General features: G+C 42.0%; 1 protein-coding gene across 1 annotated transcript in view; it reads left to right on the top strand.

Moving 5' to 3' along the window:
- Positions 1 to 16535, top strand: part of ptprr (protein tyrosine phosphatase receptor type R) — a 189340-nt gene that overhangs the window by 159652 nt on the left and 13153 nt on the right. Inside the window, exons 12-13 of the mRNA XM_033038171.1 lie at positions 445 to 602; positions 1981 to 2094. Coding sequence (XP_032894062.1) covers positions 445 to 602; positions 1981 to 2094 — 272 coding nt within the window. The remainder of the gene's footprint in view (positions 1 to 444; positions 603 to 1980; positions 2095 to 16535) is intronic.

Here is a 16535-nt window from a genome sequence, read left to right as displayed (position 1 = left end):
CTTTGCTGTTGTATTCGAGAGCTATAAATAAAGCCCAGAACCCCATATGCTTTCTCATTTGCTTGGTCAACCTCTGCATCAAGAAAAAGAAATCAGGCCAATTCATAAGAGTCAAGAGTGCTTTATTGTCATATTTCCCAGACAGAAAAATGAAATTCTTACCTACAGCAGCATAACAGAATATGTAAACTTAGTACTCTGTAAACGATATAATAAAGGAGAAATAAAAGTGTGTGTGTAAGTGTGTATATATATATATACACACACACACACAGTGTACACATGAAAACAAGCAATAATAAAGCCTTTATATTAAACTAAGGATGAATGAGGAAGGTATAGCTTCAAACGTTTGTGATAGCTTGGGTTGAAGATGTGACGAATTCAACGGAAATGTTTACCTTCAAAAATGGTAGTTAAGGTGTCCCTCTCTTCTCTCATCAGCATGAAGGCAGATTTCAAAACATAAAGCACTTCTGGTACAAATCCTGGCCTGACCACAAGACGCCCGACAGTGCTCAGCCGCTGCTGCAGCTCATGCTAAAGGTGGAGGAGAGCAGACAGAATTCACCTGGCCGAGGACCCATAGCGGTGCACTGCAGGTAAAGTCTTCCATCATCATTCCCTTCACTTGCTCCGCAGTGAACATTTCTTTATTATTTCTCAAAGAAATTATTCAATGCATCCATTCTACAGTCATTGAAATTGTGGTAAAATATGAAAATAAAGCAAGGTTTGTATATAACAAAAATAAAACTCAAAAGGAGCATAGTAATTAAATTGTAAGTTATTTCACAGCACCAAAGACCCAGGTTTGATCCCTTTCGTTGCTGTCCATGCGGAGTTTGCACATTCTCCTTGTAACCTTGATGGTTTCCTCCAGGTGCTCTGGTTTCTCCTACATCCCAATGATTTATAGGTTTGTAGGATAATTATCCTCTGTAAATTGCCCCTAATGTGTGAATGTGAAAGTGGGATAACATAGAACTGGTGTGAATGGGTGCTTAGTTTAGCTTGGGGGTACCGCGCAGAAACAGCCCCTTCGGCCCACCGAGTCTGCGCCGACCAGCGATTCCTGTGCTCCGACACTATCCTACACACACTACGGGCATTTTACAATTTTTACCAATGTGTACATCTATGGAATGTAGGAGGAAACCGAAGCACCCGGGGAAAATCAACTAGGTCATGGGAGAACTTAAAAACTCCGTACAGACAACACCCATAGTCAGGATCGAACCCAGGTCTCTGGCGCTGTAAGGCAGCAACACTACCCCTGCGCCACTGTGCCAACCCCGGTGATCGAAGGTCGGCGTGGGCTCAGTGGGCCAAAGGGCCTGTTTCCATGTTGTATCTTTAAACTAAACTAAACTAAATTTAAAACATTATATGACCAATATTAAAGATGCATACAGATTGTTGCTCGTTAATTAAGTTTCAATTAGATTCTTTCTTATGGGTAACACTGAGTAAAGCGCGCACACACACTCTGGGATTTTGTGAATGAGCCATGACATTGGTATGAGTGGAAGCAGTATTTTTAGAATACCCCGTCCCCTGAGAGTCTGGTTCTTGAAGTCTTATTAATGAATCAGCTGTTGGATTACTGCTTCATTCCCCACAGGATTACTGGCCATGAATGTTCACATACAGGGCTGGGAACGAGCAGATTAATTTAGTTATTTAATTAAATCAGCCCTTAACTAGGGTTCTCTCAAATTCCTCAATCTTCCAGGAAATATCCAAACCGTGTATACCTGTTAAAGTCGGCCCAATCTTTTGTTCTGTGCATTGTTTAGATATCCAATGACAATATCATAATGAAGGATGAAATAATTTGCCTGTTTTTGAATGCCAGGAGATTACGCACAGGGACCTCAGACATGAAAGTGATTCAATGTAAAATCAGGAGTAGATAATGCTTGCCATTTTAAGTAAAGTGGTGACTGATCGGGCATGGTTTATTTGCCTTCCTTTCAGTGCTGGGATAGGAAGGACTGGCTGCTTTATTGCCTTCACCATTGGATGCCATCAGCTCAAAAATGAAGGAGTGGTCGATATCCTGAGCATTGTTTGCCAGCTGCGAGTAGACAGGTAGGCCCGGACTTGCTCAAAAGTTATTGAGAAACGATTATGATCACCAGATGGTAATTGTTGAGAAACACTGTTCATTGATTCACAATGATCGATAACAGTTTGCTGATTTATGAGACTGTCCATGTTGGGATCTTGAGCAAAACACAGAGTGCTGGAGGAACTCAGCAGGTCAGGCTGCATCTGTGGAGGAAATGGATAAACGATGTTTCATGTTGGGACCCTTTTTCAGTCTGAAATACCACTCCCTTACCAGTGTTTCTCCAGCACTTTGTCATAAGGCCATAAGAGATAGGAGTAGAATTAAGCCATTCGGCCCATCAACTCTACTACTCCAACCAATCACGGCTGATCTATCTCTCCCTCCTAACCCCATTCTCCTGCCTTCTCCTCATAATACCTGACACCTGTTTAATGTTTTGGGTTTAATATCAAATAATGGACTTGTTTATTCATTCTTATACTATTCTGATCATGACTTCACTGTTAATTATTCCATGTGTGAATTTGTTCTCATAAATGTGCCACTTCTCTTGGTTTACAACCAGTGCCTCTTTGGCCTGTTGATGCAATATAAAGTAGATTTCTCAATTAACTTTTTTCAACTTGTTAACCATTATCTGCACACAAGCATAGGGAGGATCGGCATAAAAAATAAAGATCAAAACTGAATTGCAAGTAGGTCTGTGATCAGTCTACATCTCCTGATTTTCTCATAGGCTTCATTGAACGGCAATTCTTTACCCAACAGGGAGACTGAGAAGAATATTTTATCTAAGTCTCCTTGGCGCATGAATACTGAGCTAAGGAGCCTGAGTTGAAATTGGGTAGTGTGGTAAAATACTTATTCTTGCTCATATCAAACCAGAATGTCGTTTCCAAAGCCCTCCTTTGTTTCCATTAGAGTCAATTTTCCTGAGTATTTATCAAGTCCAGTCATTGAGTTTATTGTCATACGCACATGTGCGATGAGGTACAGGACACGTGAACATCTTGATTGCAGACAGATGACAAAAACCCATGAATTATATAAAAATTACATGTAACGTCTGTAATATAGTAAAATAAAAATCTCTGCAAATAACAAGACATTAGTGCAAAATGCAATCGCAAAAACACGCCCATGGTATTATAGCGTTCTGTTGCTTAAATAGGATTAGGGTTGTGCAGGTCTATTCAAGACCTGATGATTGTAGGAAAGTAGCTGTTTCTGAACCTGGTGGTGTGGGACTTCAGGCTTCACTACCTTCTGTTTGACAATAGCAGTGAGAAGAAGACAAAGTCAGGATCGTTTATGGTAGATGCAGCCTTCTTGAGGCAGCACCTCATGTAGATGCGTTTGATGGTGGGGAGGGTTGAACCTGTGATGAACCAGGCTGAGTTGTCCACCCTTTGTCGGCTCTTGTCTTCCCATACATTAGAATTGCAGACAGACGACCAGGCTATGATACAACCAGTCAGGATACTTCCGACAGTGCAACTGTAGAAGTTACAGTATTCATTGACATGTTGAATCTCTTTATACTTCTAGGAACATAGAGGCTCAGGTGATTACATTGATCGTGACATGCTGGCCCAAGACAAGTCACCTGAGATATTAACACCAGTAATTTGAAGTTGTTAACTCTCTATCTGCAGACCCACCAATATAAACTGGCACATGGTCTCCTGACTTACCGTATCTGAAGTCAATGATTAGTAGTCTGGTTTTGTTGACATTGAGCGAGAGATGCTTACAGCAGCACCACTCAAATGGGTGTTGTGTACGCTGACTTATCGCTGTGCTGATTCATTTCCTGAGACGTGTGTAATTGGGGATAAAACAAATACCTGAGAAATAAAAACCCTTGAAACGTAATCAATCAGGTTCCTTAATCATTTATGCTGCTTTCTGTTGGAACCCGCTCAGTATAATGGTTCTGATCCTGAGGGTGGTGCGTGTATGGAATGAGCTGCCAGAGGAGGTAGTTCAGGCAGGCACAATAACATAATTTCAAAGACATTTGGACAGGTTACATGGATCAGAAAGGCTTGGAGATACTTGGGTTAAAGGCGGCCAAATGGGACCAGCATTGACGGGAACTAGGTCAGCATGGACTAGTTTGGTTTTGTTTAGAAATACAGTGCAGAAACAGGTCCTTCGGCACACCGAGTCAACCAGCAATCCCCGTACACGAGCACTATCCATCATACTGGGGACAATTCACAATTTTTACCGAAGCCAATTAACCTACAAGCCTGTATGTTTTTGGACTGTGGGAGGAAACTGGAGCTCCCGGGAAAGCCCATACAGTCACAGGGATAACGTGCAAACGCCGTACAGGCGGCACCCGTAGTCTGGATCGTACCCGGATCTCTGGCACTGTAAGGCAGCAACTCTACCACTGCACCACTGTGCCGCACATGGAGCCAACACCATATTCCATCGCAATATAATGGCACTAGTTGAGGCAAAGCACCTGTTTCTACTCTGTATGTCTCCATGACTCGATGACTAGGAAGGGAATATGAGGTTGTGAGGTTGACAGGAAATTTACTTCTATATAAACATTAGCAATACAAAAATCCCAAGGCTTGCAGTTAAATAGTTCAGCACCTTTAAATATCCCAAACCTCCTTACAGGGAGTGAAATACTTTAAATGCCAGGACAGTACGGTGTTGCAGGAAGCACAGCAGACAATCTGTGCCGACAATCACACATAAACACCAGTGTGACCATGACGAGCTAGCTGATTTTTCCAAACTTAATTGAACGATAAAAATGGTTAGCTATCTGAGAACCGCCCAGTTCTTCTTGGGGTATTGCATATAAACTTGTTTACCTGATAGAATAAAGAGCCCTCAGTTTAATATTTCTATTGAAAGATGGGGTAGCCAGCCATGCATCACTCCTTCAGTACTGCTTCAGTACTGCACTACACTTCAATGGACTCTATCATACAAAAATGGCACTGGAAACATGGCAACCCTTGCAGACTGCCTCAGTGTAATCTATTATTCCTACACTCTTGCACTTACAGTAAGTAAGATTGTGCCTATGTATAGTTTTTACTGAACTGTAAGCAAAAAAAAGGAATTTGAACCATTGAACCTTGCTTGTTAAGCTCATGCTTCTCACTGGCTTTGGAACCCACAACTTCTAGTGTGAATGCTATCAGCTTAGCCAACACTGATAAAGATGCACATATCTTTAGGTCCCATTTTGGCCATGCAGAGAATTGCACCCTCCAATATGCTCCCAACTTGCAAAGTAATTACAGTGCAACACATATGGATGGGCACGACCATCGGGCCAAAGCACATTGACTGGTGGAACAGCCAAGCTGTGCCCCCAATTGGGCATGGACGTCAATGCACACTCAGCCTAGAGCGGAGGTCCAAGACAAGTTGAATGTCAAATCCTGGTGCATCTTGCTTCCCTGCCGCTGCTGGACAACCCACTGGAGCAGCAGCGATGCTCTGAGGAGAGAGGCCCCACACACCTTGAATAGAGCCCCTCAGCTTTGCACCATGGACGAACATGGTAATTAACGCATCCCCATTCATTTGAACGGCATCTGAAAGCCTATACATGAAGGCACATGCATGTTAATGATTCAGTTAGTTATTTGTAATTACATTTATTTGTTTTAGTCTTTTAATTTAATTTTTCAAATTTTTACATTTTTTATTATTAAAATATTTTTTAATTGTTGTGGAGCAGTTGAAAGACATTCTGGAGGCTGGACTCCAGGATATGTAGCTTGAAGCCCACTCACCTGGAGCCACTCAGTCTTATGAGAGGGTTCTGTGGTGTAGGTTGGTTTGCCTGGTCCAGGTTGTGATTCCAGGCACAACCAGTTCGACTTGATCACTTTGTGCATTTATCTCAAAGATGCATTTTTTCACATGCGCACATAAGGCAGTGTTTAAAATTGTAAATCATCATATTTATATTCAACATCTTCGAAATCCACCTGTGTTGGTATCATATTTGTGTTTTTTTTAGTTTGGTTTTAGTTTTTAGTTTTAGTTTCAGAGATACAGCATGGAAACAGGTCCCTTCGGCCCGTCGAGCCCATGCCGACCAGCAATCACCCACACACTGGTTCTATCCTACACAGTAGGGACAGTTTACAGAGGCCAGTCAGCCTACAAATCTGCACATCTTTGGAATGTGGGAGGAAACTGGAGCAGCCGGAGGAAACCCACACGGTCACAGGGAGAACATACAAACTCCATAGAAACAGCATCCCTGGTCAGGATCGAATTTTGCCACCCAAATACCTCTGAAGGTTTATCTTTTATTAACTGAAGATTGTTTTTGGTGGACTCTGAACAATTCTCTTCTTGGTCCCTTCCTGGCTTCAAAGGCGAGCAATTTTGTTCCTCAGACCCCGAAACTAAAACACAACACAGTGAAAAAAAAATACAGCAATATAAAGCACTTCTGATCAGGAATTTAAGGAGAGCTGTATGCGTGACATGATCAGTGTAAATTGGCTGAACGACTGAGAAATGTTTGCTTTGTTATTGGGCAGCTGTGTCACCAGGATAAACGCTCTGCCAATTTACGTCAGTAGCATTGTTACCTAAAATAATTAATCCCCAGAGAAGTGGATGTGTTTAAATCATGGCATTAGTGAGCATGGTTATTAACGCTAATAGAATAATTGGACTGGTGATTGGGAAGTACCCAGAGACCGTAGTTATGTTTCAAACTATAGTGGGAGAATGTCAAGTCCAACAGATATATTAGATTATGGAAAATATATTTCACAGTTTGGAATACAAAGTACTTGAGTATCCAAGCAATGTGTCAAATTAATACAATTTTTTTATAATGTTGATAACATCACAAGGATAAATACCATTTAAACAGCTGGAGTCAGATTCAACGACCTGTCACTACACCAGACATATTTACTATCTGAGGTTGCATTTTAGCAACTTATTTTTGATTTCAGTCTGATTACTGTAGGTTTTAATTTATGAAATTCCTTCTCTTTGTTATTTCATAAATTCAAGTTTCCTGAACGTTTCTGCTTTTCATTCTGTTCTTTAAGTTTTGATTCATCTCATAGATTGCTCTATTTGTTCTGCTTTTCTTGACTGCTGGTGAAATGAAGGACCCCATCCATAATTCGCCTCCTCTCTCCCACTTGAAGCCCGTCAGACCCTCTCTCCCTACTCTCCCTCTGAGATTCCTGCTGCTCACCTGCTCTACGACAATGCTATCAAACCCACCACCCCTCACCAATATCCACCTATAACTCATCAGGCTTTGTTTGCCCCTTATCCTTTCCAGCTCTCCCCCCTCCCCCCCCCCCCCCTACCCAGCCACTAGCACAATCAGTATGAAGAAGGGTCCTGACCTGAAACATCACCTATGCAAGTTCTCCAGAGTTGCTGCCTGATCTGCTTCTTTGTCTTTTTGTCTAAGATCTTTGTCAAAGGTCCAATACTTTTTTTTCCTTTCATCCTTCCTCCTTCGGTGATGACACAAGTGCCTGTATTTCCACCCTGTAATTCGTTTTGGTGGCATCCACCTTCATATTATCAGAATATTAATAGTGCAGATTGCCATTACAATAAGAGGATTTTAAATATTCACCGGACCACACATAATGGCAGAGTATTGATACAACTGCTGCTGTCCTCGCACCGGTGCACCGTGGAAAGTATCCTCTCCTATGGCATCCTGGTGTGGTTTGCTAGCTGCACTGTGGCTGAGAGGAGGGCGCAGCAGAGAGTTATTAAAACTGCACAGAGCATCACAAATGCTCAACTGCCCTCCCTGGATGACATATACAGGTCCCGATGCTTGCGCCGGGCCACAAACATCAAGCAGGACACATCCCACTCTGCCAACCACCTTTTCACTGCTACCCTCTGGGAGGTGATACAGGTCTCTGAAGGCTCGCACCGGTAGACTAAAAAATTGTTTCTACCCATGTGCGATAAAAGAACTTAACTCTAACAGAGAACACTGGGGGAAGCACAATATAATTCGGGGTGCAAGATAATGCGCAATATTCTTTTTAAATGTTTTTAATATCTATTTATTATTTTCTTACTGATCTTGTGTATATGTGAATCAATGGCTGTTGTGTTTTGTTCTTTTAAAACATTTTTATCCTGTGTCTTTTATGTACACACCGAAGGAGTTGCAATGGAATTTTGTTGCACGAATGTTTGTGCAATGACAATAAACGTATTCTATTCTATTCTATTCTATTATATTCTTTTGAGCATATAACATATGGGTTCAGATTTCACTATCATGCATCTACCACTTGCCAACAACTGGCTTCACCTCTTGAACTGACCAGGTTGATCTTGCCATCCTGAAACATCCTGGCCCAAACATCCTGGATTCCATCAATAGGCCTTACACCATGCCAGGACCTCCGACGGTGCACTGAAAATACATTTGTCCAAATCTCCTAAAATTCTTTAATAGCCCATGAAGCCCTCATCTCATGTTTGTCAGCTGTCAATGCAGTCGGGATTTTAAATGTTTCTGAATATCAGGGCAATTTTAGTTTAGTTTAGTTTGGAGATACAGTGTTGAAACAGGCACTTTGGCCCAGCAAGTCCGCGCCAACCAATGATGACCCATACCCAAGTTCTATCCTACACACTGGGGCCAATTTACAGAAGATAATTAACATACAGACCAACATAACTTTGGAATGTGGGAGGAGACTGAGCACCCAGAGAAAGTCCATGTGGTCACAGGAAAAACGTACAAACTCCGTACAGGCAGCACCTTTAGCCAGGATCGTACCTGGGTCTCTGGTGCTGTAAGGAAGCAACTCCACCAAAGTCTAAACCTAAAAATGAAATAATGCTGTGTTGAGTAGGTTTGAGACTCCTGCAGTTGACCATGGCTTGATGGAGTCATGTAGTTGCTAGCAATAGCCTGGAAAATCTGGGCCGTATGTTTGTATAACAATAATCGTTAAGGTTATACAATATAACTCTAAAGTCTACATATGCTTCGGTGTGAAGTATATACATGGCGCCGTGCCAGAAACAAGTGCCAATGGAACATCTATTCTTATCTACTATTAAGTTCAGCTGAGCTTCTTCTTCTTATCGAGTCCATATACAAGATTAGAAGTTATTCAGCCAGAGCTGAACACACTTCTCGGCATCTGCACAATGGTGTCTGTTTTGCGCTTCTTGCGCGTGGTGGAAAGATTGGTGGAAACAGGGCCGCGATGTGAACGCTTTTTCCTTGACCCCAGTTCAGCTGATGAATGCCTGCCAATAACCAAATTATTACCATGTCCATTGGTTTCCTCCTTCCTTTCTGGTCGATGTTTCCTCATAAACTCTAATTAATTTGTCAGGCGTGATTCCCCCTCCATGTGTCTGATTGATTAGAATATTATTTATCAAATATGTTGCTATTACTTTCTCAAAAATTGATTCTAACATTTGCCCAGCAATAAATGTTAGGCTGATTGGCTTAGAGCTACCTGATTTTTGCTCTATTTTTTAGATGGTTCAGTTTAGTTTTGTTTATCGTCATGTGTACCAAGGTACATGGAAAAACTTTTGCTACGTGCTAACCAGCCATGGGAAAGACAATACATGATTACAATCGAGCCATTTACAGTGTACAGATACATGATAAGGGAATAACGCTAAGTGCAGTATAAAGCCAGTAGAGTCTGATCAAAGATAGTCTGAGGTAGATTGTAGTTGAGGACTGCTCTCTGGTTGCATTTGGATAGTTCAGTTACAGCTGGGAAAAAAGTCCCTGAATCTGGAGGTGGGCGTTTTCACATTTCTATACCTTTTGCTTGATGGGAGAGGGGAGAAGAGGGTGGCCAGGGTGTGACTTGTCTTTGATTATGCTGCTGGCCTTGCACTCCCTTGCAATAGAAGGGAGGTTGGTTTGTGTGATGGTCTGCGCTGTCTTGGATGGAGCTGTCCCAAACCAAGCTGTGATGAGATAGGGATGTGACATTGGAAGTTTTCTACTTCCTGCGCATTTCTCCAGAAATTGAGAATTTTTGGAAGATCCTTAGGACATAGTTAGTTATATTTAGTAATTGGCTAACTGGCATAGCCATTTAGTTTAAAGCTAGCTGGGGCAGGGGTTTTAATCACATTAGTTTGCCTAATACCAATGCTCTAGTATCCCTCATACATTCCCTCTGCACTCCTATCTTCCCTCCAAGGAACCTTAACCGAACCCCCAACCTCCTCCCCGTCTGTCCTCCTCAAACTCCTTGTACCGCTACGCCCACACCTCAATGAGTTCTGAGCCTGTAGAGCTCTTCCATCACCTCCAACACCAGGCCTTTTTCATGGCAAGGAGTCCTCGCCTCCTAGTGATGAGCCCCTTCCTCTGTTTCCAACTCTCCTTCTCCTCTTGGACACCTCCTACATGCCTTCTACCCTCTCTCCACCTTTTTACTTTCAATTGCTGGGGGAATATCAAGCACCTTGACTTCCCCGCTCCCCCTACCCACTCCAAATTTTCACCCCCTCTGAACGCGCAGCCCTCCACTCACTCAGTGACAATCCCAACATTGTTATCAAACCCGCTGGCAAGGGAGGTGTTGTAGTCTGGCAGGCTGACCTCGAAAGTGCCGAGACAAAGCACCAGCTCTTGGACACCTCCTCATGCCTATCGTTTGACCGTGACCCCACAGACATTCCCCAGCCCCGCACTGATTTAGGCTGTTTGGGTAACAGAACACATTTAGGGCCTGCTCCAACCCACTCTAGATGGCCTTCTCATGATCACAGCTGGTAAATAGACAGGATAAATGTCAGGCAAATATGGGATTCGAGTTTTATGTTTGGCTCCCACAAATAATTGGATGCTAGGCAACACTCATTAAGCAGCTTTATGAGGGTAGGAGATGAAGAGTGGTCAATTAGACAAGTAACAGTTGCCTGTTAAACCATATCCTGGTATGTGTCCGCAGCTTCTGGAGAGGAAGGCAAGAATCTGGCAACAAAAATATAAAAATAACCATTCAAATAGGGAATGGTGTGAAATGAGGAATGTACTCCCGCTTTTTCTGATTATAAACAGCAGCTGCTTATGGTTAGCACAGCAACTGATTTGACGGTTGATATAAAGGTTAAATGCAAAATATTCTATATGTCATGTTTAAAGAAAAATAATATTAAACTGTCGTCCCTGCTGCTTCCTGCATCTGGGTTTTCCAAGCAATTCAATGCAGTTTTGGCAGAGATAACAAGCCAGCAGTGGCCATTCAACTGCCCACTGATCACCAGTCCCCACGTCCTACCTCGTCCATCGTCCCTTCTGGTTTCTCTTTCCGACCTGCTGCCCCACAGTGAGTAGAAGTTTATTCCATTCTATGTTGAGGTCAAGAGACACATGAACCAAATGTCTAAAAGTGTCTCCTCTATACTACCTTGTTAAACTGGAATATTGATTGCTAATTCTGTAAATATAGGAATTCAAAGGCACGAATTGCTAGGTCGTGCTTGCAAAATAAAATATCTGTGCACTTAACATTGCTATAGGTGTGGAGATAGTCCATAGGTGTAAGTGAGCAGGTCAGGCAGCATCTCTGGGGGAAAATAGAGTCATAGGGTCTTACAGCATGGAAACAGGCCCTTTGGCCTAACTTGCCCACACTGGCCAACATGTCCCATCTACATTAGTCCCACCTGCCTGTGTTTGGCTCATATCCCTCTAAACCTGTTCTATCCATGGGTGGATAGGGTCCATGTCCAAACATGGATAGAAAATGTTTCGGGTGAAAACTCTCTTTCAGAATGATTGTGATTAAGGGGTTTTGAAGGGGAGGGGGAGGGAGGGGGAGGGAGGGGGGGGGGGGGGGGAGGGAGAAAGTTGGAAGAGATGAGGGGCAAGACAAAACCTTTCCATGTTTTCCAGAGATGCTACCTGACCTGCTGAGCATCTTGCGACTTTTTTCCGCACAAACATGCCTGGCCTTAAGTTGCTGCTGGCATTCCATCCCTCTTTGTTTCCGCACACCATTTCTGTCGAGCAGTTCAAAAGTACTTCATAAATTAACTTACTCTAGGGCCGTTGTCATTGTTGCTAAATCAGTAAAGTCCAGCATTACCAGCTGTTGAAGGAAAAGCTGTATGATAGCAGCAGCAGTAAGAGTTTCATCGTGAGCTTCAGTCATGGTATTGGAAGTACTGATGTTCTTCTCCACATACTACCAGTTGCACATTTGCCTTTGACAAGTTTAAAACTTCATCCAAAGTTTAGTTTAGTTTAGAGATACAGCATTGAACAGGCCATTCAGCCCACCGAGTCCACACTCACCAGTGATCACACATACACTAGTTCTATCCTACACTCTAGGGACAATTTACAGAAGCCAATTAACCTGCAAACCTGCATGTCTTTGAAATGTGGGAGGAAACCGGAGCACTTGGAGTAAATCTATGAGGTCACGGGGAGAACGTACAAATTCCGTACAGACAGCACCCGTAGTCAAGATCGAACCTGGATCTTTGACCTGTAGGCAGCAACTCTACTGCTGCGTCATTGAGCCACCCTGCTGCTTTGAATTGCCGCGTTGAGGAAATTGAGCTATGATTGGTTTCATCTACTTTAATGTGTATGTGGGAGAAACATAGAAACATAGAAAATAGGTGCAGGAGTAGGCCATGCGGCCCTTCGAGCCGGCACAGCCATTCAATATAATCATTGCTGATCATCCAAAATCACTACCCCGTTCTGTTTTTTTCCCCATATCCCTTGCTTCCCCAAGAGCTAAATCTAACTCTGAGAGTGAGCATCCAGTGAATTGGCCTCTACTGCCTTCTGTGGCAGAGAATTCCACAGATTCAGAACTCTCTGGGTGAAAAAGGTTTTCCTCATCTCAGTCCTAAATGGCCTACCCCTTATTCTTGAACTGTGACTCCTGGTTCTGGACTCCCCCAACATCAGTAACATTTTTCCTGCATCTACCCTATCCAATCCTCTAAGAATGTTATATATTTCTATAAGATATCCTCTCATCCTTTAAATTCCAGCGAATACAAGCCCAGTCGACCCGCTCTTTCATCATACATGTCCCACCATCCCAGGAATTAACCTGGTGAGGAATGGTATGGATTTAGGACAATTTCTACCTTCACAAATAGGAGCATTGACTTATTTTGTCTTTCGTATTGCTCTGCAACAATTATGGTTAAATAAGTTAAAACGTCCGAAGTCTTTATGTTTCCCCACATTGTGAGTGGAGAGGTAAACAATGTATCAAAATCAGTATGTGGGAACTTATCGACCCCTCAAGCCTGCCCCACAATTCAATATGTTCATGACTGATCAGTCCCTGGTCTTAACTCCTCTTCTGTGCCAATTCCCCATTCTCTCAATTCTGTGATCTTTTTTCTATAAATATCTCCAATGATTCAGTCACTACAACCCTCTGGGATAGGGAATTCCAGAAATTCCCTTATAAAGGAATTGAAGGGGGAGATTAAGCAAATATTATTTCTGCATCTCCATGCTGGCACTAGCAAAAATAAAATTGTATTCTGATAATTAATTAAAATGTAAGTTTATTGGCTAAATAATATGTGTTACTTGTGCCTCTAGTTTTTACATCGTTAATCCTAATCATTCATTGAATAAATTCTATTTTCAATTTATTTTTTATCAAGTATTACTAATGTTTTCTTTTTCTATTTATATTCTCCACACACTCTCTTGTGCAAAGTATGAAAGGATCTTTTTTTAAATGTATCACAATAAACTAAATTTGTGTTTAAATATTTTTAATTGTTTTTGATGGATTGAATGATACAGCACGGAAACAGGCCCTTTGGCCTAATGTCCACGCCGACCATCGAAAACGTTCACACTAATTCTCTATTATCCCACCTTTGCTTTCACTCCCTACACACTAGGGACATTTTACAGAGGTTATTTAACCTCCAAACCTCTTTGGGATATAGGAGGTAACTGGAGCTCCTGGAAGTCACAGGGAGAACATGCAAACTCCTCACAGCATCCAAGATCAGGATTGAACCGGGGTCTCCGGCTCGGTGGTACAATTAGTACCAGATGTGCCACTGCATTTTGAGCAAGAGAAGGATTACCGGAGAGTGGGAGGGTATGCTGTAAGTTAGAAAAATTGAGGATGATAGTTTAGCGCATGCAAGAGCTGGTGAATAGTGCGTTCCTGGGACTGATGTGAGAAAATGCTGACTATTTGATGTGTAGGAAATGGAAGCAACATGTTAACAGGTCTGTGAAACACTGCCGAGGAGAAATGTTGGGTGACAAATTAATCAATAGCAGAACGATGCTTTGGGAAGTTAAACCATTGATGCTGTTGTAACAGACGAAGAGGAACAAGGAGAAATGAGTGGTATTTTAGGTGGCACATCTCACCTCACCTTTCTCAAGATCTTTTAGGTCTGGGGAGGTTCCCAAAATTACTGATGGCCTTAATAGCACCTGAGCCAATGTTTGAGTATATATCTGTGTGTCTCTCTCCCTCTTTCAATTTATTTTATCGTTCAGTTTTTATCTGTCCCTGTCGTTCCCCCCCCCCCCCCCCCCCCCCCCCGTTGCGATTACACATTAATATATTTGCTGTAAAGCACTTTGATGAATCCTGAAAGGATTTAGAATAAAAATGCAAGATCTTCTTTTGTTGACTCTAAGTAAGCAAGTTTGTACTTTTCCTAATCTGAATGAGGAGATATCTCAGTGATTTGGGTTTGGTAGTTAGCAGGAATTTACTGAGCTGTGTAAACAGACTGGACAAGTTTAATTTGAGCAGCTCAGAGGGCTCTAACAGTTAGTCCTTTACATTCTCCATCAATGACTAATTTGATCGAATACATTTTAACTCTATTTCATAAAAATTCGGAAGTATGTCACTATAAAACAATTCTGTAAATTACCCATCAAAACGAGTGTTTGTGTTTATAAATAGTTGATGAAACCGGATATTTATTTGCTTAGCCGATCCACTGCAGCTGTATTAGATAAACTTAAATGAGTTTTTCTGGAGCATCAGAAGTTGACGGGGAAACCTGATGGAAGTATTTTAAATCATGAGAAGCATAGATGGGCTGGAGTGACAGAACCTTATCCCAGGGTGGACATGTCAAAGACTCAAAGGTATAGCTTTAAAATGAGAGGGGCAAAATATAAAAGACATGTGTGGAACAAGTTTTTGATACAGGTGAGGGCCTGGAATGTGCTGCCAGCAGTGACGATGAAAGCAGATATGATAGAAGCATTTAAGAGGCTTTTGGACAGGCGCATTAATATACAGGGTAGATGTGGGTCACATGCAGGAAGAAGAGATTAGTTTAATGGCATCATGTTCGGCATGGACATTGAGAGCCAATGGGCCTGTTGCTGTGCTACACTGTTCCATGTTCTGTGTACTCACAATTTATTTTTCTGCCATTGTATGTGCTTCGGCCATTAAATTCCTGAAGTTGGTCACTTCGTCAACTTTGCAGGATTTGGTAATAGTGAAAGAATAGGTGAAACTGTGATTAATACAATTATTAACGTTGCTTAACGAGAAGAAATTAGTCAGCAAAGAGGGCCAGACTCCCAGTCATGGTTCTGGTTCATTGGAAGATATCTCCCACACCCAACCTATCTGGGAAAATTCAAGGGAAAGTTAAATACTTCAAAGTGAGCACTTTGATTGAAGGTCATCAAAGTGCTCACATCATCTCGAACACTTCCCAGCACAGACTAATGAACAGTGTTGATATAATCTTATTGCTGATGCTCCATTCATCCCCTCATTTGGAAATGATGAGATGGGATGAAGTGTAATAAAACAAAGGGTTAGGTTTGGGATATAAACTTTGAAAATGACACAAGGAAATTAAAATAAACTTTTTATTTCTAGATATTGATTTTCTTCTTAAAGATATCTAGATTTTAGTTTAAAAGCACAATTTTAAAAGTAAGATTTTAGTTTAGTTCAGAAATATAATGTGGAAACAGGCCCTTTGGCCCACTGGGTTCGTGCCAACCAGTGATCATCTGTACATTAATTCTATCTCATGCACAAGGGATAATTTACAGAAGCCAATTAACCTACAAAGGGGGGCACAGTATAGTTGCTGCCTTGCAGCGCCAGAGACCCGGGTTCGATCCTGACGACGGGTGCTGTCTGTACGGAGTTTGTACACTCTTCCTGTGACCACGTGGGTTTTCTCCGGGAGCTATGGTTTCCTCCAACGTTCCAAAGACGTGCAGGTTTGTAGGTTAATTGACTTCTGTAAAGTTCCCATAGTGCATAGAATGCGAAGGTGGGATATATAACAGAAGTAATATATGAATGATTGTTAGTCGGCATGGACTTGGTGGGCCGAAGGGACTGTTTCTACACCGTATCTCTAAACTACACTAACCTAAACTAAACTAAACTTTACCCTCAGGTGCCTCATTTTATAAATAATATTTATTAACTGTTAAAAATGGGTGGTAAAC

Source organism: Amblyraja radiata, chromosome 19 (assembly GCF_010909765.2).
Source record: "Amblyraja radiata isolate CabotCenter1 chromosome 19, sAmbRad1.1.pri, whole genome shotgun sequence".
Lineage (NCBI taxonomy): Eukaryota > Metazoa > Chordata > Chondrichthyes > Rajiformes > Rajidae > Amblyraja > Amblyraja radiata.
This window is presented reverse-complemented; position numbering and strand designations above follow the sequence as displayed.